This window comes from Epinephelus lanceolatus, chromosome 5, assembly GCF_041903045.1.
Source record: "Epinephelus lanceolatus isolate andai-2023 chromosome 5, ASM4190304v1, whole genome shotgun sequence".
Classification (NCBI taxonomy): domain Eukaryota; kingdom Metazoa; phylum Chordata; class Actinopteri; order Perciformes; family Serranidae; genus Epinephelus; species Epinephelus lanceolatus.
The window spans coordinates 6,982,931-7,008,727 of record NC_135738.1 but is presented as its reverse complement, the minus strand read 5'-3'; the positions used below and the strand labels follow the sequence as shown (position 1 = coordinate 7,008,727).

At 39.9% G+C, this 25,797-nt stretch overlaps 3 protein-coding genes across 4 annotated transcripts in view; 1 reads left to right on the top strand and 2 right to left on the bottom strand.

The window, feature by feature from the left end:
* Window positions 1–812: 812 nt before the first annotated feature.
* LOC117262907 (E3 ubiquitin-protein ligase AMFR-like) lies at window positions 813–14,727 on the bottom strand. The gene is made up of 13 exons (XM_033636094.2): window positions 14,068–14,727; window positions 13,197–13,289; window positions 12,657–12,821; window positions 11,250–11,402; window positions 10,550–10,590; window positions 10,326–10,458; window positions 8,008–8,141; window positions 7,607–7,717; window positions 6,884–7,083; window positions 5,939–6,042; window positions 5,702–5,839; window positions 4,958–5,199; window positions 813–2,307 (listed from the first exon to the last, which is right to left on the bottom strand). Exons 1-13 carry the CDS (start codon window positions 14,320–14,322, stop codon window positions 2,157–2,159), a joined length of 1,920 nt encoding a protein of 639 aa, XP_033491985.2. The 5' UTR covers window positions 14,323–14,727; the 3' UTR covers window positions 813–2,156.
* A 473-nt stretch (window positions 14,728–15,200) lies between these two features.
* On the top strand, window positions 15,201–18,011 carry pdcd2l (programmed cell death 2-like). 2 transcript variants are annotated; one of them, XM_033634640.2, is made up of 2 exons: window positions 15,201–15,691; window positions 16,774–18,011. In XM_033634640.2, the coding sequence occupies exons 1-2, from the start codon at window positions 15,217–15,219 to the stop codon at window positions 17,376–17,378; spliced, it is 1,080 nt and encodes a 359-aa protein (XP_033490531.1). In that variant the 5' UTR covers window positions 15,201–15,216; the 3' UTR covers window positions 17,379–18,011. The 2 variants fall into 2 exon arrangements, with proteins under 2 accessions (XP_033490531.1, XP_033490530.1); XM_033634639.2 differs by having other exon boundaries at window positions 16,771–18,011.
* A 1,309-nt stretch (window positions 18,012–19,320) lies between these two features.
* Window positions 19,321–25,797, bottom strand: part of LOC117261590 (nuclear factor of activated T-cells, cytoplasmic 3-like) — a 29,122-nt gene continuing 22,645 nt past the window's right edge. Inside the window, exons 9-10 of the mRNA XM_033633959.2 lie at window positions 23,049–23,805; window positions 19,321–20,053 (exon numbers count right to left, since the gene is read on the bottom strand). Of these exons, the coding sequence (XP_033489850.2) occupies window positions 19,917–20,053; window positions 23,049–23,805 (894 nt within the window). The 3' untranslated portion in view covers window positions 19,321–19,916. The remainder of the gene's footprint in view (window positions 20,054–23,048; window positions 23,806–25,797) is intronic.

Sequence of the window (25,797 nt, the reverse complement as noted above, 5' to 3'; positions counted from 1 at the left end):
TGCAAAAAAAAAAGTCATAGTATAGTATGTCGTAAAAATGCAAAAGAAGTCAGAGTATAGTATATCCTAAAAATGCAAAAAAAAAAAAAAGGTCAAAGTATAGTATGTTGTAAAAATGCAAAAAAAAAGTCATAGAATAGTATGTCGTAAAAATGCAAAAAAATAGTCATTGTATTGTATGTCGTAAAAATGCAAAAAAAGGTCATAGTATAGTATGTCGTAAAATACAAAAACAAAGTCAAAGCATAGTATGTCGAAAAAATGCAAAAAAAAGTCATAGAATAGTATGTTGTAAAAATGCAAAAAAAAGTCATAGAATAGTATGTTGTAAAAATGCAAAAAAAGGTCATAGAATAGTATGTTGCAAAAATGCAAAAAAAGTCATAGAATAGTATGTTGCAAAAATGCAAAAAAATAGTCATTGTATGTCGTAAAAATGCAAAAAAAAGTCATAGTATAGTATGTCGTAAAAATGCAAAAAAAGTCATAGTATAGTATGTTGTAAAATGCAAAAAAAAAGTCGTAATATAGTATGTTGTAAAAATGCAAAAAAAGGTCATAGTATAGTATGTCGAAAAAATGAAAAAAAAGTCATAGCATAGTATGTCATTAAAAACCCAAAAACAGTCATAGTATAGTAGGTCATAAAATTGCAAAAAAAAAGTTATAGTATAGTATGTTGAAAAAATGCAAAAAAGTCATAGTATAGTAGTATGTCGTGAAACTGTCCCAAAACCCTCTAACCCATTTAATATAACATAATAGTCACTGTATGACAGATGTTAAAAATCACCTAAAAGAAGAGGAGGCAGTTTTTTTTATTGTCTTTGAATACAAATTTATTGGTATGAGCTCATACAGTCAAGCTGTAAAACAGTGCAACTTTTTTTCTTTTTTCATTTTAAATACTTGTACAAAATGCAAAAGTATATATACAATCTGTAAACAGGAACAAAGTGCAGATCATTACAACCAGTATGAACATTTGAGAAGACACAAAATCTTCATGCAGAGTTATTCTAACAAAATAAATAATACAATTTCAAATGTTAAAACTAACATACCCCATTGAAAGACAAATTCTACACTTAATTCATCGTGAGTCATCTGAAATGATCAAATACTACTTGTTGTTTTAAAACCAGGCATTAAATATAATTAACAATTAAATAATAAGATTAAAGGAAAAGTCAACCTCTTAAATAAACAAATACTGTCATTGTTGTTAATTGAGAATATTAATTTCCAGTATGTGATGTGAAACTGTGTAAAAGACTCTTGTATATTTTTACAATTTAACATGTTTTGTCTTTTTTTTTGTTTTAAAGAAAATGACAAAAAAAACATGAACATTTTTGCTGTGACAAAACAAAACACAGTTAAACAGCGTAACATTTTAGAACACAAAAATACATTTTCTATCAGTCCCAGCACTTTTCTTTTAAACATCATTTACATCAACACAAACACCTGTAGGGAATTTTGAAAAAACCTTGTTGAAAGTTGAACATCAGCTGATCAATAACATTGTTATCAGTCTGTCCAGATTTGAAACATTAGGATATTAGGATGGATCCACCTTAGAGGACGCAGAGAGATTAATTTAGAGGGAAATAAAGCAGGATGTTGTTATTGAACTTGGAGTTTATCTCAAAATCTCAGATTTGAAGTTAATGCTGATCTGATCCAATCTGTGCAGCTTCCTGTCTTCAGAGATCAATTTCTTTACTGGAGGATGGTCTGAACAGCAGCCTCGCTCATTAAACATGCAGCTTTTGCTGTGGAAACAGAGCCTGGAGGATTCTAAGTTGTCATTTAATAAAAGTGTAATCACCTCTTAGCATCAGCAGAGGGGGAATCAGGCACAAGGGGTTTTTAACTGGTTATGAAACAGTCTCAGTTTAATACTGATGCTTGTACACGAGTTACATAAGCAAAAAAGACCATCAGTGAGTCGACTGGCTGTTTCTGTATAGTTTTCGAGCATCTTTAGTCCCTCAAAAATGTGATTAATTTGCATACATGATAATTCGTTGCATTTCAGTAGGGTCCTCGCACCAGTTGATGAAAGTTCCTTGTAGTTCAGGTATAAAAACGCAGTCACAGACGATAAAAAACTTCCTCACCAGTTAAACTACCTCATTTCCTGTCTGGGCTCAGAGGGCGGAGTCAGACTGTCTCTGCAGACGCCGTTCTGCTGCTGATGCTAATGTTTCTCGTCTCAGGGTGACGGGGTCAGAGGTCAAAGCATTGCTGACAAGGGAGGAGTCAGGGTTGTTGGAGCTGGTGTTCCTGGTCAGATAGTCCCTGCAGATGAAAGTAAAGTTTACAGGTAAAGGACCATCAGCTGCTTTATATTTACATGTATTTACCTTTTGACTTAAAATTGCACATAATTTAGATTTTTAAATAATAAGTGGCTTGTCATTTTATATTCACCACTCCCTCTTTCGATCAGAGATACTTCTCATTCAGTCTGTTCTACTCTTTTTTGCTGATCATTGTGAAGCTACCACCAATACAGCTTAACACGTCCTGCACAGATTTCAGTGCCTCCAGGGTTTCACATTGAGATTGTTGCAGCCTGATTTACAGCTGCTCCTCTGCGTGTAGAACATAAGTGAATTGCCTTGAACAGTCTTTAGCAGTAATTTTTGTTGGTAAATGTGAGAGGTTCGTGTCGCACGTCTGCGTCGTCGCAACCAAAAACAAGACAGTGAGTCTGAGGACGTTATGCGGGGGAAATTATGGTGAAACATGTGGGAAACGACCGTGATTGGTCAAATTTGCTGATGAGTTGCAGTGATTGGACAAAATTTCAAAGTCGCGCAGAATTCATGGGGGATTGGTCGAATTTGTTATTATCGCAACATCCTGTAAGGGCTGACATTTTAAATTAAAAGCTGACCAGGAAAGGTAGCTTTTATTGGCTGAATCCAAATGTCCACCCTCTGGACTTGCAGACTGAGCCCTCGCGGACTTCAGTCGTATGTACTGAGACGCAAGTGTGGTGAAGTCCGAACATTTGGATGCAGTCGTTGCCTTTGAGGCACTGAAAGGCTTTTAATGTGAAACATCTGTGCAGGAAGTGTTGACACTGATCAAAATAACAGCAACGTTGAACAGACTGGAGTTAGATTAACTGCTGAAGAGAAACTGATTTGAGAGGAGTGGCGAGTGTAACATGACTCTGTTGCACTGATGGATTAATGCAGTGGTTTCCAACTGGTCCAGCCACGGGGTCCAGTCATTGGTTAAAGGTCCACTCAGTTTGATACACTAAGCATCACATTTGGGTTTGACCATGTCGTTGAGCTAGTTTGCTGTCTCTGTTAAGTGGCTGTCACTTGTTAATCACTCACTCTACAGCAGGAAACAGCAATTCAAAATAAAAATAAAAGCTCTGTACCGCGACCCACCAGTTGGGAACCACTGGATTTTGTATCAACAGCAAATTAAAAAAGGAGCATGTAGGAAAAGGCTTCTTACTAAAATATGATTTAAAAATAGTTTCTAATATAAAGCTGTTTCAGATTTTACAGTATGTTCTGACCAATCATTAAACAGAAATTTAGATTTGACAGTTTCCTAATGCACAGGCAGCAGCTGGTTTCACATTTTGGTTCTTACTGATATATTTTTCAATTTAATTAATCTATAAATCTATGTAATAACTATAATAGATTGATAGAATAAAGTTTCATGATTTTCAAAGCTCAAATATTGAGCTGAAAATTAACTTTATTTAGAAACTTCCTTGATTCGTTACCAGACACAGTGACCATCATCTCAGTTTTATTTTTTGTCAGAGATTACTATCTTCTGCTGAATTACTTGTAAGCACAGATTGTTTTTAAAAAATATTTAAAGATGGAACAACTTTAAAATCCATCACTTAAGATTTAGCAGGCAGGCAGTTTGCTTTTCAGTAACATAAAAATCCAGATTTAATTTGCCCTACGTCCACCATCACTCTGTCATTTGGGTTTGATTTTAACGGCAATGTTTGGCGTCTGAATTAAAGTTTTGTGTGTCGAGGCAAAACAATCCGCTCCATTTTACTCTTACCATGTAATAGTAATAAAAATATAACAATTTAATTTGGCAGGTGAGGGTAAAGAAAATAAAACACATTGTTGGTTTATGGATAACCATAAAAATGTCCATAAGAAAATAAAACTAATATACATGTAATATATACTGACATAATATTATGACAAATAGAGAAGTAAGACCGTAAAAAGGGGACGACAGAGTGAATAAAATAAGAAGAAATAAAAGGTAAAAGCAGGAAGGCAGATCTATAAAAATGGATTTTGAGGTGAGATTTAATGACACTGCCTGCAAACATAAAACTATGGTCAGATCGAACTGAGCAGGATGTTCACTGTGATGGATTATCTATCTGCAGAGTCTCTGTGAGTGGATTTTAACAACGAACTGAAGCCAACAGCTGCCTGCTAGGAAGGAGAGAAACCTAACAACTGCTCCTGATATAAAAAAAAAACTCCCAGCATGCAAATTGCAGGTGATTTGTAGTAAATGGGCTAAAACACAAAATGTCACCGCTGTGGATTCACTAATGAAGCCACAGCTCAGAGATTCATCAGTGTTGGAGATAATTAGCAGCTGAGACGAAGTTACAAAACTTGGAAAACTCCTAAATGGCAATCGAGAGGAGCTGTTGGTGCAGAGAGGAGCGCTATGTTAACCCTCAAAGCCGACTGAGCGACAGAAGCATATTCACCTCAGAGGTTTAAAACTACGTTAACAAATCATCAGTCCTTGCTAGAATTTCTTTTTGTGTCCGAGGCAAATTATGTTCATCAAAAAAGATGAAATGTTTTTTAAGTCCCAATACTTAAATCTGTATTCAAGATACTGTGCAGAAGTACTATGAAAGTTGAAGTCACTCCCCTCTCATGTTCAGGGAGCAGTAAAGGTGACTCTTCGGTACCTGCGCGCTCGCTGCAGCAGCTCCTCCCTCCTCTGCAGCAGAAGCTTCTGTCGCTGCTCCGCCGATGAAGAAAACCGAACCTCCACGTCATCATCATCATCCATCTTCTCCTCCACAGAAATCTGCTTCTCCTCCTCATCTTCCTCCTCCGTCTCATTACCGCCGCCCTGCTCTGACTCGCTGCTGGCTGCAGCCTCGTCCTCAGGTGGAGGAGTCACCTGTATGACCTGCTGCTCAAAGACCTGACGAGAGAGGAAACTGTTTCAAACATGTTTGTTTGCGGAAACGCGGCTGGTTTACGTACGATATTAAAAATTAAACACCCTGCTGTACTATTTAAGATTTTTCAAGGTAAATGCTACGGTGGCCCTGAGAGCTCAAACCACTGCAAATTAAGAAAACATCGATGTAAGGAAACCTGCAAAGCGTTTAGAAATAAACGAATACATGTTACTTGCAGCACGTTTCTGTATAGATTTGTGGTTTCTTAATTTGCACTGAGCTCTCAGGGCCATCGTACGATACAGTTTAATATTTTTGCAATTACAATCAAATTTACTTTATTTCATATTTTAATTAGTTTATGTGTTATCCTTTATTTTCACTGGCACTATTTTATGTTTAGAATTTAATTTTGTTTTCATGTGCATGATCTTTTTCTTTTTCATATATATTAATGAGCAGTGTAGCTGTTACGTATATGATGAATAAAGAACTCAATGAGACTTTGACTGTGAGACTGACCAGTGGCGGGTCAGCGGCGGTCTGGACTCGTCCCTCCAGGATGTTGTCGGTGGTGACCTCGAGGGATCGAGTGATCTCAAGGTCCTGCAGGATCAGCTGGAGAGGAACCTGAGGAAACATCTCCTGGATCTGCTGAGCCTGAGACACAGACAGACACACCTGACCTCAGTAACCTGTTCCACTCTCAGCAGGAGAGATTAGATTCTCAAGATGCCAGCATGTCCTCTGTGAACTCACCATGGTGTTGATCTGCGACGGGTTGGCCGGGGCAATGCCCAGAAAGTTGGTGGTGGCCATAACTTCCACTGAGAAACTGGGCAACCAGCTGGCAATGCGAGAACCTGGGAACACAGCAAGGTCAAAGGTCAGAGAAAAACTAAACTTACTGCCTCGTGGTTGTGTTCCTCCTCCAAGCTGCATTTACAGTTTCCATCCATGTCTGTCCAGACTCATGTGTCATCACAGTCGACAATGATTCAAATATGGATGTCCACTTCACACCAATGCAACTAGATGAGACGGTGTGTCATCTCTATGCAACAACTCTCTGTACTTCTGTTCTGATTTGCAGCTTTTAAGGTTTATTTTCTGGCTAAATATAATTTGTAGCCTCTTAAAATATGAATGAGGATAGTGATAGTCAGATACTCACTATCTTTTGAGTGACATCAAAAACATTTTCTGGCTCAGCGTTAGATGAGAAGATCAATGCCACACATATCTGTAAGTTAGAGATGTCAGTGTACACGAAACTCTCTGTAAGAACCACGTTATTTTTTGCATTTCTGTTTGTGCGCAGAAAAATAAACACATGAGATATGGATACATTACTGAGCTTTGCAAGTGTTGTATGTTTATTTTTTAACTTGGGACAGAGCCATGCTGCCCTAGCTGTTTCCCACTGCCATCAGTCTTTATGCCAAGCTAATCATCTGCTGGCTTCAGTTTCATATTTACCGTACAAATATTTCCCTTTACTGTCATAGATTCAATTAGTGGAGGACTGAACTATCCCTTTAACATGCTGTCATACTGGAAGTTGAGCATTTGTTTTCACCAATCTAACAATTTTGTTTTCTAAGAACATCACAGAGCTGTTAGTCTGACTACAGACCATATAAAAGACAATGGACGAGAAGAGGAACTGATAAAAGTCACTAGATGTGTCGTTCACTGTCTCACCATCGAAGTGGAAGAAGTGGTTGAGCTGGTTGAGGTGCGGCCGAGCGTCGGCTCCAGGAACAGCAGCCACGTTGTCAGCAGCGGCAGCCTCCCTGGTTTCCCTCTCCACACGTCCTCCTCCTGCTCCTTCACCGATGTTCAGAGACATCCGGCATGTCGGACATGATGTGTCCTGTTCGAGCCAGGAGCGCAGACACGAGCTGAGGACACACGAACACTCAGCGTTAAACAGTGTTTATTAAAACGTTCACCTGTCAGTAAATGTCACGTCTCAGTGATTCATGAACGAAAATAAATATTATTTTCCTTCATTATATCTCATCATTATGTTCAACAGTTATTTACTGTATCTCATTACTATAATGTCTCATAGGTACATTTATTTTTTTCCATTATTTAAACTTGTCATCATAATGTTTCCCTGTAGCACATTTAGATGTACGCATCCCTTATTCAGAATTGATATGAATCGATAAACCAATATTTTTGAAAACATTAATCCCACGGGGAAATCACAAGCTACCCTGCAGTATTTATATATTAATGATATACTTAAGTATATATTTTCAAGCAAACACTTTTAGTTAAGTTTTGAATGCAGAACTTCTACTTGTGATTTTACACACACCTTAAGGTGCAACCTAGACACACCTACATGGTGTTATTGCTAAATTAACTAAAGTAAAAGATTGGAGTACTTCCTCCACTGCTGCTCGTACTGACCTGTGGAAGAGGTGACCGCAGGGAAGCTTCCGAGCTGAACTCATCACATCCCAGCAGATCGCACAGTCATCGTTATTGGCTGCCAGTTCATCTGCAGACGCCACAGGAAACCTGGAAAACAATGAAACATACAGTGTGCTTCTTTTACATGATAGACAGATTTAAAATCACATACATACAGGTTCTTTTTTTGTCAATGTCTGTAGCATTCTCTGGCCTCTTTCCAACAGCACATTCACGGATTTTAAATTTTGGGAAAAAGAGAGCACTGGTATTGAACTGAAGTATGAGAATCTGTACAGAGTGAGCAGCTGGATCGATGCATCTCCAGCACTAATAATCTGACTGTGATTCTCTGACACATTGATAGTCTGATGCTGTGACACCGCTGCAGTACTGACTGGGTCTCCATGTTGCGGAGGACTCGCAGGTAGTTCTGGTGGCGGCGGATTCTCTTCTGAACCTCCTGAACGAGGAAACGAAGCTGCATGAAGATCACCAGACTCGCCATGGACAGCCAGATGTTACTGAAGAGCTGAGAGAGACACAGAGAAGGAATTCACATGACAGAGACAGATAGAGATTACTCTGGTTAACAAAATGTTCAAGGTCCAGTGTGCAGGGTTCAGTGATTTTCAGCTGTGAGGTTTGCAGATTTGCAACCAACCTAATCTTTTCCAACATGTTGCACACCCCAGACCATGACCTGCTCCATATGTAGATATAAACAGTTCATTCTAATAACGATTCTTATTTTCAGGTGAGTATTCACTAATAAAAACACAGTCATGAATATTGCATACCATTTCTGCCAATAGATGCCCTATTTCCTACACCGGACCCTTAAATTCAGTTTTGTAATTGGTTGGTTAATTAAAAAACTTAATTAACTCAGTGAAGCATCGTTACCCGCACACTGCTGACACTGTTACTGTTACCATAAGACCCAAAACCAAACCTGCTCTGTGGCGACATAAATTCACTTTTATTTCAACAGTTTTCTGTCTGGAACTATTTTCAGTTCTGCCATATTTGTACATTTAAATCTGAGGACTTAGTTTGAGTCTCTGCCTTGCTGCTGGAAACTCTCTGAGACCTTCCAGAAGACTTCATGTTTTAATTTCACAGGTAGTTTAAGTCTCATTTAACGGTTTGAGTTCGGAGTTTTTCTCATTGGTTTGAAGTGTTGTTGCATGAGACACAGTCTCTATGCAGTGAGTCATAGTGTGGATAGAGACTTGATTAAGAAGGTGATCAACTGGGTCAATTTATTTTATTAAATAATCAAAAAATATATATTAAAAATAAGTATTTATCTGTCTATATCTAACTAAATTAAAAAAAACATTTTACCTTATTTATATTATTTATTGCTGCTGTTATTTTGTATATATAAATATAATATAAGAAAAAATAAATGTGTACATTTATACATTTTACATTTCTTATATTTTTGTAAACTACCAAATAATTTGGCACTTAAAAAAAAGAGAGGCAGCAGCAGCTTTACTAATGTGGAAAAAATGTTTAAAAATATGCAGCATTATTGGCGAATAAGAATGACACCTTTAGAAATATCTGCTCTCTAAACAGACCCTGGCTACCTCCTATCATATGTTCTGGTCTTGTCCGAAACTTGTCCCTTTCTGGTCATCCTTTTTTGAAGTCATCTCTAATGCATATGGTTATAACATTTCACCTTCTCCCTTGGTTGCTGTTTTCGGTTGGTTTTCTGAACCGACGGGATCTGTTCCCCCCGCTCATTTACAGAGGGTCATTGCCTTCTCCTCCTTGTTAGCTAGACGCTTGATTTTATTTAAATGGAAGGCTGTTGCTCCTCCATCACGCCACCACTGGATTAGGGACGTTATGCAGAATGTAAAGCTGGAAAAGATCAGATGTACCCTCAACGGTTCCATCCACAGATTCCACAAAACCTGGGACCCTCTAATAACTTATGTGAACAATTTACCTGGTTTGGAAGTGGAACCCTGTAATAAGGAATACTAGGTGCACTTGTTGTTGTTTTTTTTTTTTTTTTTTTGTCTGTCAGTTGTCTTTGATAAGTTTGTCAGGTTGATTTTCGGTTTGGTCTGTCTTTGTTTTTGTCTCTTATTGGGATTGTTTTTGCTATGGCTATTTGTAAAACAGAGAATATGATTGTTTTATAGGATATTCGGAAAATTACAAATGAAGTGTTTTAAAAAAAAAAAAGCAAAAACAAAAAGAATTATCTGCTCTCTGCTGCAGTCACTGTGACTTTGCTGCTCACACATTTTACAATACTGTCAGATAAACACACAACTTGTGACTGAACCACTTCTCTTCATGTATTTAGGGACTTTGTCCTCAGTAGTTCATATTACTTAAAATAATAAACTACAACAGTACATCAGTGCTTCAGATCTATGTCAGAAACAACTGAAATAGACTAAAAAAAAAAAAAAGAAAACTGAATAATCAATGATGACATTATTGGTAATTGGGGGATTGTCTACCAGACTAATGTGTAATGTTAACCTTTAAAAACATGGGAGTGTGACTGACCAAAAATTAAAACCGTTAACTTCGCCTGTCTGACATAAAAGATGAGATACACCCCTAAAGTAACAACACACTAAAGAAGATCAGAACAGAAAACTGAACCCGACCTGACGATAAAACTCATCCAGCTGAATAATGAGAAAATAAGATTTAAATAAAGTTCCCTCGCACCGACCAGCATGTGGATGTGATGCAGCAGGTCGAGGCCCAGCAGCAGCAGCTCCATCAGCAGGTCTGTGTAGTAAACGTAGGAGGACTTATTCTCCCTGCTGCTGTCCTGGTTCACGTCCCACGGGTGGAGGGAGTACCTGCAGGTATGGAAAACAACATCAGGCACATCAGATGAAACAAACAGTCTGATGAGCAAACAGGAAGTGTGAAAATCTTTATTTCACTTACCGAAACATGACGTGTGTCGTCCTGACAGTCACCAACATACACTGGAACACAGACAAAAGGTCAGCTTAAACTTTATTCATCAAAATTAATGCAACAACTGAAAACTATCAGACTATGTATACAAATGAAAAGTAAATCTATGAGATATATGAAAATCAAATGTCCAGATTAAATGAAATTAAATTAAGATCCTCTAATGCAGCCTGGAATGTTATAGATGTAAGAGTTAAAAAATAAATAAATAAATAAATAAATAAAGCCTTCTCATTGAACGCATCTGATAAAAGTTTATCAATTTATTCATTTATTTTTACACTTTCTTTAGTACATTTTAAAAAGACATAAATGACAATATACAAACACACACAATGAGAAATAAAAAATAAAATAGCAGAAATTTTAAAAATTAAAATAACAATAAAAATATATTTAAAAAAATAAAAATATTGCTCCTAATGCTAGTTATCACCAATATCCAAAAATGAAAACCATAAGAAAAAAAGCCCGACAGGAAATTAAAAGTTAAAGAAAACTGGATACAGAATGTCCTGAATTCATTTAAGAAATCTGCAGACTGGTTTAAGAAACATCCTCCATCAAATGTCTTAAATTCAGGTTCATTTGCTGTGAAACATTCTCAGCTTGTTTTGGGGAAACCTGCAGATATCCTGTGACGAAGGTGTGTCAGGGAGTTTCTCACCTCAGCAGCCATGAACGCGGCGTTGTGGTGTCCTTGACTACGAGCCAGGCGGCTGCAGAGAGTCGCCAGACCACCGCAGCACAACAGCAGCACCACCAACAGCAGCAGCACCCGCGCATGGCTGGACAGGTGAGTGGTCGGAGAGAAGGACAGCTGGACACACACACACACACACACACACACACACACACACACACACACACACACACACAGAAAGATTAACTAATGGACGACCATGTTAGTCAGTTTGTTTTGGTGTTATACAACTTAACTGCGAAGTAACTGTCACAATTTATTGCTGACTATATTAACAATCAGTTTACATTAATTTGGAAAAATATATTTTCTTTTTTTAGTTCAGTTCTACTTCATTAATGAATTTGTTAATCAAACTACATTTTATATACATTAATCATAAGTTAAAAGCACAAAGTTCAGCAGTGTAAACACGACTAAACTCTGTGAGGAAAAGGTGACATGAGCGCAGATTAATTCAGGAGCTAAGTCCTAAATATTTTTATGATTTTAAATTTTTATTCATAATTTACCTTATGTTTGAGTTGTATATGATGTGTTAGCATTTCTGTTTCTCTCCTATATGCTATTCTGCTGTCTTTACTCTTCAGGACAGCGACTGATTTAGTTCTCTCAACACCAACTGGGCTCAGTGACAAGACTTTAAAAAAATCTGTTTCTATGCTTACAGCAAACCCACCAAACACTCTTAAACACTGCTTAAATCATAACTGTAGTTTGGTTCACTAATTCATGGTACAGATTTTCCATTTGCACACCAACAGAAGGAGCACTTTTGATTTACTGACTGTTGAGCTTTAAATTTATCCTCCTTTCGAAAATTCATTTTGTCATGACCTTTCCTCTGGCGCCACCGTGAGGACAAACTTTACAGTTTTATCTCCAAAACTGATAAGGCTCCAAGAACAACTATATCATCTGTACCTTGTTTTCTCTGCAGTGACTCATAATCAACTCTAATTAACAGGTTAATCACTGACCACTGAAGATTTTAGGAGATGCTACAGGGGCTCGCTGCTTGTAATATTTTTGAACTACAACCTTTATGGTCAAACAGAGTTTGAAAACAGCTGCTATCTCCACCAATAGAATATATATGGTATATAAAAACTTGTAAAACTACAACAAATTGAAACAACTAAATTTATCCAAGGGAATTAATAAAGTAGTTCTTCTTCTTTGTAAAGTACATAAATCAATAAGGTGACATGTTTCTGATGGAGACTTCTATTTCTTCCTGTGTGAACATCACAATCTTGACAAAACTGCACATTTTGATTTTTTTTTTCAATATGTTTTACATGACAATCATTTAAAATTACAAACACTGTGATCATGAGAAAGAGACATGTATGATTTAGTGAGCATTACATATTCAAAGCGGTCCTTGCAGAGCTGAACCAGGAGATGGAGGAAGACCAGGATGGCAAACCAGAGCCACCACATCACCACCTCCTCCACCGTCTGGACGTTCAGGACGCCGAATACAAAGATGAACTTGTAGAAGACGAAGTTCCAGAACTTGTCCTTCAAGTGCTGCAGGAGAAAACAAAACGCAGGTTTGTGATTTTAAAAAAAGACCCATTCTGAATACTTCTCTCTCTCTCTTTTTTTTTTACAGCAACCTTTATTTGGATTTGACCATATATTTACTTAATTTAGATGAATTGGGAGGCACTGTTTACAGATTTAGTTGATATTTTCTTTTTATTTCCATTTTAATTTCTTTGCTTACAGATTACTATTTCACCAGACTTTAGAGTTTCTATCTGGGTTAATTTACAAGCTCAAAACTGAGCAGCTTCTCCCTTTCAAAGCCAAATCACAGACCAGGTCATCCAACAAAAATCTGGAGCTGAATGTAATATTAATGTGCAGTTAACAGCAAACAGCACAAACAGAAGCACTGACCTGTTTTTCACTGACGCGGAGCGGCCCGAACACGACACACTGGATGAGTTTAGCGATCAGCAGCAGGACACAGCAGGCTGTGTTGACCATCACCTGCACACATAAAGACAGAATAATATGTCACCTCTTGAAGAGAGCTCAGAGCGATGACATGATCAAACCTGAAACAGGTTAAAATAATTAGAAGCAAGAGGGCATACCATCAGGGGAAAAAAATGAGCTGCAGTCCTGTTTTCAGCTTTATGATGATGCATTTTTATGGTCAGATACATACTTTGCCTTCTATTCCTGGCTCAGCAAACAAATAACAAAAAAGTTCCCCTCCTATAACATAATTCAAGTATTTCATGCTCATCCAACCCAAAGAAATCAACATTTAAAGAGGTCATTTTACTGAAAAGTACATCCCTTATGTCTTCGTAGTCTGTCCTGCTCTGAAACAGCAATAAACCTACTGGTCACTAAGGCTAAAGGTAATGCTCCTGAGTGTAACTGGGAACATAGAGATCTTTGTCATTCATTTAAATTTAACTTCACATACGGTTCCACATTGTGGCTGATCTTTATGACACAATAATTTGTAATTTTAGTTTACACAATATATCAACAGACATTTTTTGTCTATACATGAGAAAAGTTTTGCTCCTCATCTCCTTGGCATCACAGAGTAGCCTGTTCTGGAAAATAAATGACAAGTTGTTCAAATAAAATAAGGATTACAACTCATTAGCTCAGTGATGACCACGGAGGATGTCCCATTTAAATATCTTATTAGTGAGTATTAAGTTGCATAAAATCTGAATAATCAAGTAAAAAACCTACTTGAGTGAATGTAATTGACTAAACTCTGCTTGTTAGTGAATGCACTCACCCAAACAGAGACACTGTCAGTCAGCAGGTGCACCAGAACATCTGCAGCCACATCTCCATACCCTGCACTCAGGTACTGCACACCATCCCTGATGTAGCGGCTGACCCTGGAGCTGTGGACCGGCTGGCTGTGGGTCTTCTCCGGGCTGGACTCGAGGGAGCAGACGGTCAGGACGGTCCCGAGCAGGGCAGCACTCAGCGCCGTGTACGTCTGTAAACTGGGCCAGGGGAACCGCTCCAGGAACAAGAAAGGCATGATGGTGGCCGAGCTAACACTGGTCACGGAGATTTATACTGTTACATAACACGACAAACACGCTTCATTCACAGCTCTCACATTCTGCTGTGACCTCGTTTCCATTCACTCAGCTGTGGACATTCAACGCTAACGTTACTTTGAGAAGTAACGTTAGCTAGCTTGTTAGCCAGCTAGCCTAGCATCCATAGACGTTAGCTCATTTTAGTTAGTTGGTAAGCAAGATATATTTTGAATTTAACGAGCAGTTTTATTCGTTTTTTAACGCGGTTGGGACTATCTTAACATTTCATATGCTTTTTGGCTTTTGGAGTGGCTTTAAAAAACGTTAAACAGTGCTAGTCCTGCTAGCATTGCGCCTCTCAGTCAAACCGGACCAGCTCAACCAACTCAAATTTAAATACCGGAAGCAACAAAACAGAACACTTCCGTTTCCGTTGTTTTTCGAAATAAATCTGAAAACAAAATGAAAGCTTTTAAAATAGATGTTTTAATTATATTTGAGCATTTATACGCAGGTTTATTCTTATATAATGCTGAATAGTGTAATGAATATCGATGCATTACATTTTAATTGTTATATTTCGTGAATACAATCTTAATAAACGGATATCACATCGCTGTTTTGTCCGTTACTTTAACTAACCGGAATTTCAAGTTCCGGTAGGAACTCTTCTCAGTCTAGATGTCACGAATTTAACGAATAAAATTCACATTTTACCGTCTTATTGCGTGTATAATTAAATGTGAAGTTGCTATTTTACTGCTTGCTTCAATTTTATTCACACCGATGTATTTAATGACTCAAACTGCCACCTGGCCGGCGGCAATGTTTTGATGACGGACCCCAGACCCCAACATTCACTTCCGGTCGGTGTTTTCAACATGTGAGAGATGTCTTCAGCCACTCAGGAGGTAACTCTGATCGGTCTGTGTGATGGGGAGCTCGACTCTAAGAGACACCGGTCCTCTTATCTGACCAACAAAGTCGGGGGTCACCCGGACTGGTCCCCGGTCATCTCCCGGCAGTCTCCCCGCTGCAGTCGCTGCGGAGCCCCGTTATTACACGTGGTTCAGGTGTACTGCCCCCTGGAGGCTTCACCCTACCACAGAAACCTCCACCTGTTCGCGTGCCCAGGTGCCGAGTGCAGCGGCAGGTCAGACAGTTGGAAGGTGCTCCGCTCTCAGTGTCTGGAGGAGGCGGCGACAGCCAGCCGGCCTGTCCCGGCTCAGGAGGCTCCTCTGTCGGCCACTGACTGGTGTGACGCCGCTGATGACTGGGGGATGGAGGAGGAGGAGGATGGATGGGGAGGAGGTGTGAAGAAGATCAGCCAGGTTCAAGAGGAGGCAGCAGCTCCTGAAGCACACGGTAGGGCTGAACAATATAAATATACCTAAATTAAATTACAATGTCAGCAAGCAGCTACAAACAATTGTTATTGTTTTCCTACATCTGGGAAACACAATAAATGTTATTATAATTATTTTTAGTAAACACATATGTGCAAGTATTGCACTTAAGTACAATTTTGATGTACTTGTACTCTCTTGAGTATTTCCATTCTCTGCCACTTTATTCTACTCCACTATTCAGAGGGAAATACGGTACTTTTTACTTCACCACATTTAAGGGCCGCAACTAACGATTACTTTCTTTAACCTGCTGCAGAGATAGATTTGTCTCAGTATTATTTTTTGTGAGGAGAAATACAATCTGTGTAAATCAGCGTTCAGTCTGTTTAAATCAAACCTACAAATACACAAACAAATTTCAGAAATGAAATTGTAAAAACTGCGAAAAATGCAAATCTGCAGGCATAAAATTGAGATTCACAAATAAAAAACGAATTCACAAATATCTGATCAAATGTTTTAAATGTTAGGAAGTGTTTTTCATTTATTTGTAAACTAATTAAATGTATTAACAGGTATGTGGAATTTATTTGTGTATTTGCATATCTGTTGTATATTTGCAAACTTTATTTGAGTTTACAGATTTTTTTATTTTTTTTATTTTTTTGCTATTTATAGATTTACAGATTACACATTTACACACTGATTGTCGATCTGCTCACACAAACACTGAGACAACTCTATCTCCAGGTACAGCCCCCAGCAAATATTACAGCATCATCATTTTTGTTTTTTCAGTGAAAATAAAATGCAAAAAGTATCCTAATAAAATTGCTACTCAAATTGAAATCATATGTCAGAAATAATAGCGATATGATTTTTTGCATTCTGTGCAGCCCTAATGGAAAGCACTGTTAATTAACACAAGATGTCACTGTTTCTAAAATATCTGAAAGTGCAGCTGAAGATTTTTCACTCCCGTGGACCCAGCTGAGTTTAATACGTGCTTTTTTCTAAAACCGAAGAGAAACTCATTTTTAAGAGCTTTCAGAGAAACTTTTCTTAATTTAAACTTTACTTTATATTTTTGCGCAGCAGCCGGTGAGATTGACGTCAGCAGTCGGCTTCAGGATCTAAATCTTGGGGAGACACAGGAGGATGTTCCTGTCCTCCGCTCATTCTTCATCAGTGTGGAGGAGGAATCAGATCTTGGTGGAGAGGAAGACGACCTGCGGCACGCTCAGCAGCTGCTGAGGGAGTATGAGAGGAGAGAGGGCGTGGCTGTAGGAGAGCTGGAGGACAGTGAGGGCGGCGGCGGGGAGGAGAAGTACGAGAAGACACGTGCCAGACACGGAGATGCTGTCTTCTCCAGGTTCATGAAGAAGATCTCGCTCTGTCCTCAGCAGATCCTGCGGTACTGCCGCAGCGGGAAACCACTCTTCATCACTGAGCCGCCGGCCAACATGGCACAGGTGGTGTCGGCGTGCGGCTCCTGTGGGGGATCCAGGACGTTTGAGCTGCAGCTGATGCCGGCTCTGGTCAGTCTGCTGCGGAGGGAGGGCGGCAGCGCTGAGGCAGAGCTGGAGTTTGGGACGGTGCTGGTTTATACGTGCACAAACAGCTGCTGGACGGCAGGATCAGGATCAGCTGTGGAGGAGTTCTGCTTGGTTCAGGCAGACCCAGACCAGCTGCTTTTTAAATGACGGAACAGGTTCAAGATGAGTTGCTGTGATTCATTCATCAAATCAGACAAGTATTAAAAAAATGAACAGATGAGTTTAAACAGGATTTCAACTGGATTGTGTGGTCTGCAGCCAGATGCTGCTGTGTTTCCTGCTGCAAGAAAACACTTAAATCAAAAAGAGCTGCTGATGGTGTGTCAGAGGCCCCAACAGTTAACGTAAAATAGAACATTGGCATCTTCTTGCCACCACACAGAGCTGAGGTGCAGTTATAAGGCGAACACATACTGAATGTTTATAGCATGGCTTTAAAACTTGTGTAGAGCTGTGCAGCAGCTGCATTTCCCCTGTCTGATTTAGTGTGGATTTACCCTTTAATATTGTTACTGCAGCTAGCTGATATCACCTGCTGTGACCTCTGACCTCGCTGTAATGAAATGTTATTGCTCTGAGAACCAAGAGTCACTAGTGCCTTAAATGTGCTGCTGCATGATAGGTTGGAAATGTGCGGTCATCACTGCTGTTCTGTTGTGATAACAAAGCTGGTTTACAGAAGATATCTGGTTAAATTATGTCTATTTCTCGAGATCCTGATCACTTTTCATGAGAAAATGACTTGTATTCTCTGAAGATGACAAAATAAATATGGAGGACTTGAAAATAAGTGTCATTTGTCATTGGATCAAACTTGATTTCAGCCTTAAAAATCACTGCAGCGCTGCAGGATTGTGGCCACAATCAAACACCACCTTTATAATGATCATATTGATTATTAAGTCGCTGTCACTGATGTCTGAGGTGACGCTGGGCAAAGACAGGGATTCAGTGAGGTAACGTTAGTGTCGTTATTCCTCTTGGCCTTCATGTATTCGTCATACTGCAGATTCAGGTGGATGAACAAGTTAGTTGTGTTGCTGTGCAGCACACACACAAGTATCATGCACATATGATTTGTTCTCATAAATCCTAAATACATCCACAGCTCTTCAAAAGTGGAGGCTGGCAATTCAGGAAGCGTCAGTATCTCAGTCGTTAATGTTCATTTAACTGTGGAAAGCAAAAATTGTGATCGTGATTAACCCTTTGAAACCGACCCCAAACTGTTGTGGTTTCTTTCAAAAACATGGGAAGAGAGCAATAAGCAATACAAGAAGAAGTGACCCCAAAAATGAGCAAGAAATTAGTGAAAAGATGGGGTGTCGGCGGCCCGGATTCGAGTCCAGCCTGTGGCCCTTTGCTGCATGTCATCCCCCCTCTATCTCCCCCCTTTCACACTTGGCTGTCCTGTCCATCCTGCCCCCCCCCCAAAAAATCATAAAAAAAAAAAAATTAGTGAAAAGATAAACAAAAACAAGAAAATTTGTTTAAGGAAAAAAACAAAAATTAAAAAACAAGGATATGACCCAGAAAAGAGCTTAAATTATAATAATTCTGTAACATAATTAAAAAAAATATAATAATGATAATTATAAAAATATTTTTTTTTTACCCAGCTTTTTTTCCCTGGCTTTTTAAAAATAATTTTCTAAATCTATTATTTTTTTTTCAATTTGTGGGATATTTCTTACCAAGCTGCTCATTCCCCTTTTTCTCCCATGTTTTTGAAAGAAACTGCACCAGTTTGCTCAGGGAGGATTCATAACTGATTATAATAATGTGTGCTCTTTGATCTGACATTGTCAGTCGTCTAGACGGCATCTATGCATGCTGGCAGGACACTTCTGATCTCTGATAAACATTTAAAGTATCCTAATAAGAGGACACGACTTTGTTTTCTCTAACAAAATAATTACCCTGTGATCTTGAGATAAAAGAAGATATAAAAACATAATTGTAAGCGCGCCGTCCTCGGCTTCTGTACTGAACACGAGGAGACTGTGGTTCTAAAATCCTGCATCGAGACCCAGAATAAAGTGTTTTAAAACCCACACTCATCACATTTATCAAAACACAGAGCAGCCAGTATTTTCTTTTCTTTTTACTTCAACCTTATGATACATCTCTATAATTCAGTGTCTTAAGCTTCACACCAAAACAGTTCAGGTTGAACAGCATTAACGTTATTCAGAGAAGGAAATGTAAACCGTACAGAGAGTAAAACCAAGCTATAAAAATGTAAATGATCAGCTGAAGGACTTATTTTTACTGGATCAGATCCAGAGTATCAAAAATAGATTTCGTAATTAATGAGCCAATAAATAATGACAGGATTTTCTTCAGCTTCTGCGATGACATCACTGATTGTTCTGATTATGTAAAAGTTGAATTACAGCCCTTTTGTTGTCGTATTCTACAGTTCGGTTGTGGGAAGCTAAAAACATCTTTGGTGTGTCAGCGAGGTACGAGCCGGCTCCGCACTAAAATTCCTGAGACAGACGAGGAAACAGTAATCTGATGTGGTACCCTGATGAGACGAGCACGCCGACTCGTCAGAGGCTGCTGAGTGGTTTTCAGGCACTTGAAGGTCAGCTTGGTGCACTTTGTGCTAACGTGACCGTCGGTTTGTTTTTGTCCCAAAAGAAAGAAGCGCTGCAGTCACCTCCTGAGGGAGCAGTGCAACTACTGAGGGCCTCCGCAGAACGGTAAGGCAGCATCACTGGACTTGTGCTCCCAGTCATACTGGTGGTACTGGTCAAACTGGTTGGGCTGGGCACTACTGCTCAGACTGCCGATGTCTCTGTCGATGATCTCATTCACTACAAAAACAGAAAAGACAGAGACACAATTATTTATAACCTTTAGCAGTTAAGATTTTTTTCAAGTTTGTACAACATCTGTTAACATTTTTTTAAAAGGAACAGTGTGTCAGGGTTAGGGAGCTAAAACTTCTTCTGGTTAGTATTCCCTCAGTGTTTGTTTTTCAGGATGTTCTTATCAGGAGCTGAGTTTTCCACAGAGGTCTTCAGCTCTCCAAAACAAACAGACCAGATATGGACAGGTCACCAGACTATCACAGGGCTGACACATAGAGACAGACAACCACTCACACTCACATTCACACCTACGGACAATTTAGAGTCACCAGTTACCCTGCATGTGTTTGGACTGTGGGAGGAAGCTGGAGCACCTGGTGCAAACTGCACAGAGGGGCTCCCCCCTCTTGTTGTGAGACGATGATGCTAACCACTGCACCACCGTGGCATATCTTGCCTTGCAGTTGTATGCCTCCACAAACCTTTCATGTTGCAGTTACAGTTTACATCCATGTCTGTGAAAACATTGATGCTTCACACACATCTTAAACCCGTAAACACAGAAGATCTATACAATCAGCACAGTTTCAAGATGGACACCAAAGATTATTATCACCAATTCAGTATCTGACCAAATGTCTCCTCTTCCTAGATGTAACACTGAATCATGGCAAGAAAAAACATTATGATGTCACAGTGAAGTTGACCTTTGATGTCATCATTTCATCCTATTACACATCTGTGTGAAATTTTGTCATAATTAGTGTAGGAATTCTTTAAGTTTCAGTAAGTTAAAAAAATAAATTAAATTAAAATTAATTAAATGAAGTTATGGCCAAAAACATCCAGATGTTCCTTCATGTTTTGTGAGGTCACAGTGACCTTTGACCTTCGACCACCAAAATCTAATCAATTAATTCTTGAGTTCATGTGGACGTTTGTGCCAAATTCCCTCCAGGTGTTCTTGAGATATTGCGTTCATGGGAATGGGACAGACGGACGGACACGACTCTCACCAGTGTGGAGGCGTTTAAAAAACCATTTAAATGAGAATTTATGGTTGGGAAAATACTGGAAAAATTGTTTTACTAATGTTGGTCAAACTAAACAAACACTTTAAAAGTCATCATTTTGGATTCTGGAACTTTGCGAAGCACTTGACATTTTACAAAATGAATGTTTAATTAGGAAAAAACAAAGTAACTGATAAGCAACTGTTCACTTGAGTGTTTTACTCCACAAATCATTTAGATGTTCATGTTTCATCCTCACGTGTCGTAAACACACATATTCCACAGAAAATAATATGAAAGATGTTTTTTGCTCAGATCACCATCAGAAATTATATTAAACAACATGCTGTGAACTGATGCATGGAAAGAAAACTGGGGTTTGTTCTGCAGCTCAGCCACAGGAGGGAGCAGCTGTAGCTTTAAACATTCATTTACTGTAGTCCTTCACTACAGACGAGCTGTGATGACGCTTTAAATTTACCTCGAGAGGTTTGTGTGTAAAAGAGATAAACTAACTTTAGCAACACGTTCTTGTAATTACTAACTCATCCACTAATTACTACAAACCGATTCAACACCATAAAGCAGCACTTTGGTTTGTGAGCCATGCTGTGCAGGCCGGGCTCTCAGTGCAGGTGAGAAATGAGTGAGTGTATTATTACTAGTAGCAGCAATAAAGCTGCTCTGCTGAGTGTGTTTGTACGGCAGCAAATGGCTCCATCTCTGCTCCGTTCAGTCTATACATAGCACTGCTGTGAAACCTGACGCTCATGAAGCAAAACCAACACAACAACATGCTGCACGTTACATAAAACTTCATCTGCATGCACGGATCCAGACTGAAAATACATTCAGATTCAATTCAAACTCCCTCACCACATAAACCTCTACAGAAGCTGCCACTGTCCTGCCTCCGCTCCCCTCCCCTCCAGCATCAAGCATCCGGACATACTATCGAGCACAAGCAGTGATAACCATTACTGTGGTTTTACAGGTGTTTCAATCTGAGCAGCCTCAGTGTGTGATGCCATTTGTCCAGCAGCATCAGATCAGGCTGCCGGGGTCAAAGTCAAGCTGAAAGGCGGGAAGGGTGGGTGGGTGGTGGGTGGTGGTGGTGGTGGGGGGGTGGGGGGGGGGGTGGCTGACGACAGCTGCTATCCGCCAACTGCGGCGCAGCAACAAATTTAACCCCCATCTGCATCATTCAGAGCAGCAACAGGCAGACACAGCTATTATTAACCCAGATCAGAGAGAAACACAGTATTCACACACACACAGGGGCCCCAACATATAAATAACCAACATCACAGAGCCAGTGTGGACAGACGGACACATACACACACCTCACACAGCTGCACAGCAGAAAGTAACAGCGAACACACAGGGAACATTTGAATTATATGAGATCTGAATCTGAAGCTCAGGAACAGAGGTCACAAGTCTGATTTCTCTTTATATGTGTGTTAGTAAAAGTTTGTCACAGATGGATGAACAAAACCATCTCACATGGCGTTCAGGGTGTGTTAGGTTTACAACTAAGCATCAAATCTAAGTAAAATTTAGTGGAAAACTTTTATTTTTTTAGATGTCGAGGTAAAAGTCCTGCTCTCTAAATGTCACTTAAAAGGTCTTGAAATAAAATCAAGCAAATTATGGTCATACATTGTTTTTAATTTACCGTAAATGTGCTGTGGGTATTACATTTGCAGATGGTGCATTTAAATCTGATTGGAAAATTATCACACACAGTAGCTTCCTGTTCACTGTCCTACAGTGTGTTTGTTTGATTAACTTAGACAACGAGAGACTCTGCCATTAATACCAGTTTTAAATTAGCTTTATATTACGTAAGCTTGCTACAGATATCAGCGTCTGGCTGCGTGTCATCTTTCTGTTATCATCGGTGGTGGTTGCTAGCAGGCTACAAACTTTTCAGAGCCACTTCTCAAGCATATAGTGATTGTTAGTTAATGAATACTTCATACCGTCATCCAACGTGATCTCCTGGAGGCCCAAGGATCCCAGATTCTGCTGGTCCTCTGGCTCCTGCTTGATGCTCGGCGTCTCTCCTGGCCTTGAGAGCAGAGAGTCCTTCTGGGGGTCAGCAGGGGTCACAAAGGCTCTTCTGGTGGTCAGAGATGGGGAGTGTTCCCTCTGAGGTCCACTGGAGGAGGTGGGAGGGGGGATGGAGTAGGTCTGAAGGGGCAGCGAGGAGGCCTGGGGAGGCAGCGCGGAGATTTGAGGAGGGATTGAGGAAGAGTGGGGAGGGAGGGAGGAGATCTGAGGAGGGAGGGTGAAGGTCTGAAGAGGAATCAAGGTCTGAGGGGGGACTGAGGAGGAGGAGGAGGAGGCCGGAGGAGGGAAGGAGGAGGAGTGAGGAAACATTAAGGAGGTCTGAAGGGGGACAGACGAGGGAGGGGGGTGATGAAGATGAGGCGCGCTCTGGGAAGGAGGACCACAATGCACTGGGATGTCGCAGGAATCGTAGTAAACCATGTCGGGGCCGAGCACTCGGTCACGGGAGGGCAGCTGATGGAAGCCAGGTGGATTGTGGGAGATGTGTCCTGCCTCCCAGGGCTCCTGTTTGACTATAGCCGCAGGGAGGTGACGTCTGACTCCAGGCAGGTAGGTGAAGGTCTGTGTTAGACTTCTTTTTCTCTTCCCGTTTGAGACGTAGAACTGGACTTGGACTGGATCTGTCGTCTTCTTATCGTAGGGAGGAACCTCCACCACGATGCTGGACTGAAACACAGAAACACAGGAGCATGCAGAAGTCAATTTAATTTCATTTATAAAGCCAAATATCACAAATCACAACATGCCTCAGAGGATTTTTCTTAATGAGCACAGCATTAGTTCAGGAAGGGCACGATGTCAAGTTCAGCTTACATCCCAGCTACATCAGCTGATCTCAAACAGCCCAATCAACTGATGGAAGGGAGTCAGCTGGTAGATCACATGATTCCTTTCTATGCAACCAATTGTTGAATCTCATTCAGGGCGCTCTATTTAAACTGCTCTGGCCTGCCTACTGTTGCTGCTTCCTCTGCAAGCTGCTTTGCAACCCACCTCCACCGCAGCTCCTCCTTTTCAAGCTGTGTCTGACTTATCAATGGCATTTGTTTGTCATTGATGCTGCTCTGTTCCCGGGGTCTTTGTACTGCTCTCTCTGCCTTAGGCTTTCCATGTAGGCGCATGGAAGGGCAGGGAAGTGCGCTCTCCGCCTCAGGTTTCTGCGTAGGCCTTGGAAAGGCAGAGAGGCTCCAGAACAGAGCCATATCGCCAAGTATAATACTGCAAATTGAAATTAAGTTTTCTTTGACTAAAGTGGTCCTGATTGCACTAGATTAAATACTACAGAAAACAAAGCAAAAAAGCAGAACCTAGCAGACCATGTTACAGACACACTGCAGCACTTCTGGAATATTGAATGCCATCTAAGTCAGTATTAAGTAAATAAATAAATATGCCTATGAAATAAATGTGACTATTAAATAAATCTCAAAATAAATAAACTAGACAATACATACATCAGTGTACTGCATAATGCGCATACTGTTTTGGTAAGGTACGAGTTTTTTACCGGGAGCCAAATTCTCTACAGAGGTCTCTTCCTCTCCAAAACAAACAAACGAGGTGACTAAACCGGTAAAAGCACTGAATAAAATGCTGCTCGCTGAGTGAATAGCCATATCTAGAGTCCGTGTTTGGTTAGTCTATTCTGGGCTACTGTAGAAACATGGCAGTTATCAACCTCAGTTTGGTAATCTTTTTAAAAAGCTGAGGCTGAAGTTTGGGTTTTACTTCAGAAACAAGTCATGCTTCTTGTTTGAGGCCAGAAAAAGACTGGTTGCTGCTATGTTTTCACTGGTTCTGGATTATGGTGATGTGTTGAACATGAAAGCATCTGCACATTGTTTGCACATTAGATATTTCATATCATAGTGCACTGGGATTTGTTACAAATTGTAAACCTCTCACTCAGCACTGTGCACTTTATTCCAGGGCTTGTTGGCCATCTTTGACCTATCGTAGGCTCAGTCTTGGTATTTGTTCATTTATGAAGCCATACTTGGTAAACTTCCTTCGTACATTTGTACTTTGACTGAACAGAGATCTGACTGTAGCTGCTGTCTGAGATCTCAAGACTTAGTTTTGTTGTCTGTTCCTCGTGCACGGACTGAGCTGGGAAAGAAAGCTGTTATGTGCTCTGCTCCTCTCACTTGGAATAACCTTCAAAAAGAGTTACAACTACATGAACTGCGTTGTTTGGCTGTAACTTTTTTTGTATGCTGCTGTCTTGGCCAGGTCTTCCCTGAAAAGAGACATACCTGGTTAAATATGGGTTAAATAAACAAAAAATTAACGTGCCGATCTCTGTAGATGAGGACCCGCTCCCTATGTTGATATAAGCAGCTCATGCTAAGGTTACCAAAAACACGACAATTCTTATTTTCCAGGTGATTAAACACTAAAGAAAACATTGTAGTATATTATATTGCATTTTCGCCAATATCTCCCCCTAAATCCTACACACTTTAAATACCAATGCTCTTTTTAAGCTGATGACAAATTCATACCGGATACCCAAAGCAGGCTACACCCCTCACCCCACTGCAATTCTATGCAACAATGAAGATGCATCAGCAAAATGTTTCTGAGGAAGCCAGAAGTGTTGATTTCAACATACAAACAAACAAAAGTGTAATTTGTGGTGTTGCAACATCTGCTCAA

Excerpts from the sequence above, each read along its gene's own strand:
- LOC117262907 (XM_033636094.2), bottom strand. The coding sequence starts at position 14,322 with ATGCCTTTCTTGTTCCTGGAGCGGTTCCCCTGGCCCAGTTTACAGACG. Across the intron at positions 7,718-8,007 it reads CTCCGCAACATGGAGACCCA|GTTTCCTGTGGCGTCTGCAG; the intron begins GTCAGTACTGCA and ends ATTGTTTTCCAG. Across the intron at positions 6,043-6,883 it reads CCACTTCTTCCACTTCGATG|GTTCTCGCATTGCCAGCTGG; the intron begins GTGAGACAGTGA and ends CTGTGTTCCCAG.
- pdcd2l (XM_033634639.2), top strand. The coding sequence starts at position 15,217 with ATGTCTTCAGCCACTCAGGAGGTAACTCTGATCGGTCTGTGTGATGGG. Across the intron at positions 15,692-16,770 it reads AGCAGCTCCTGAAGCACACG|CAGCCGGTGAGATTGACGTC; the intron begins GTAGGGCTGAAC and ends ATTTTTGCGCAG.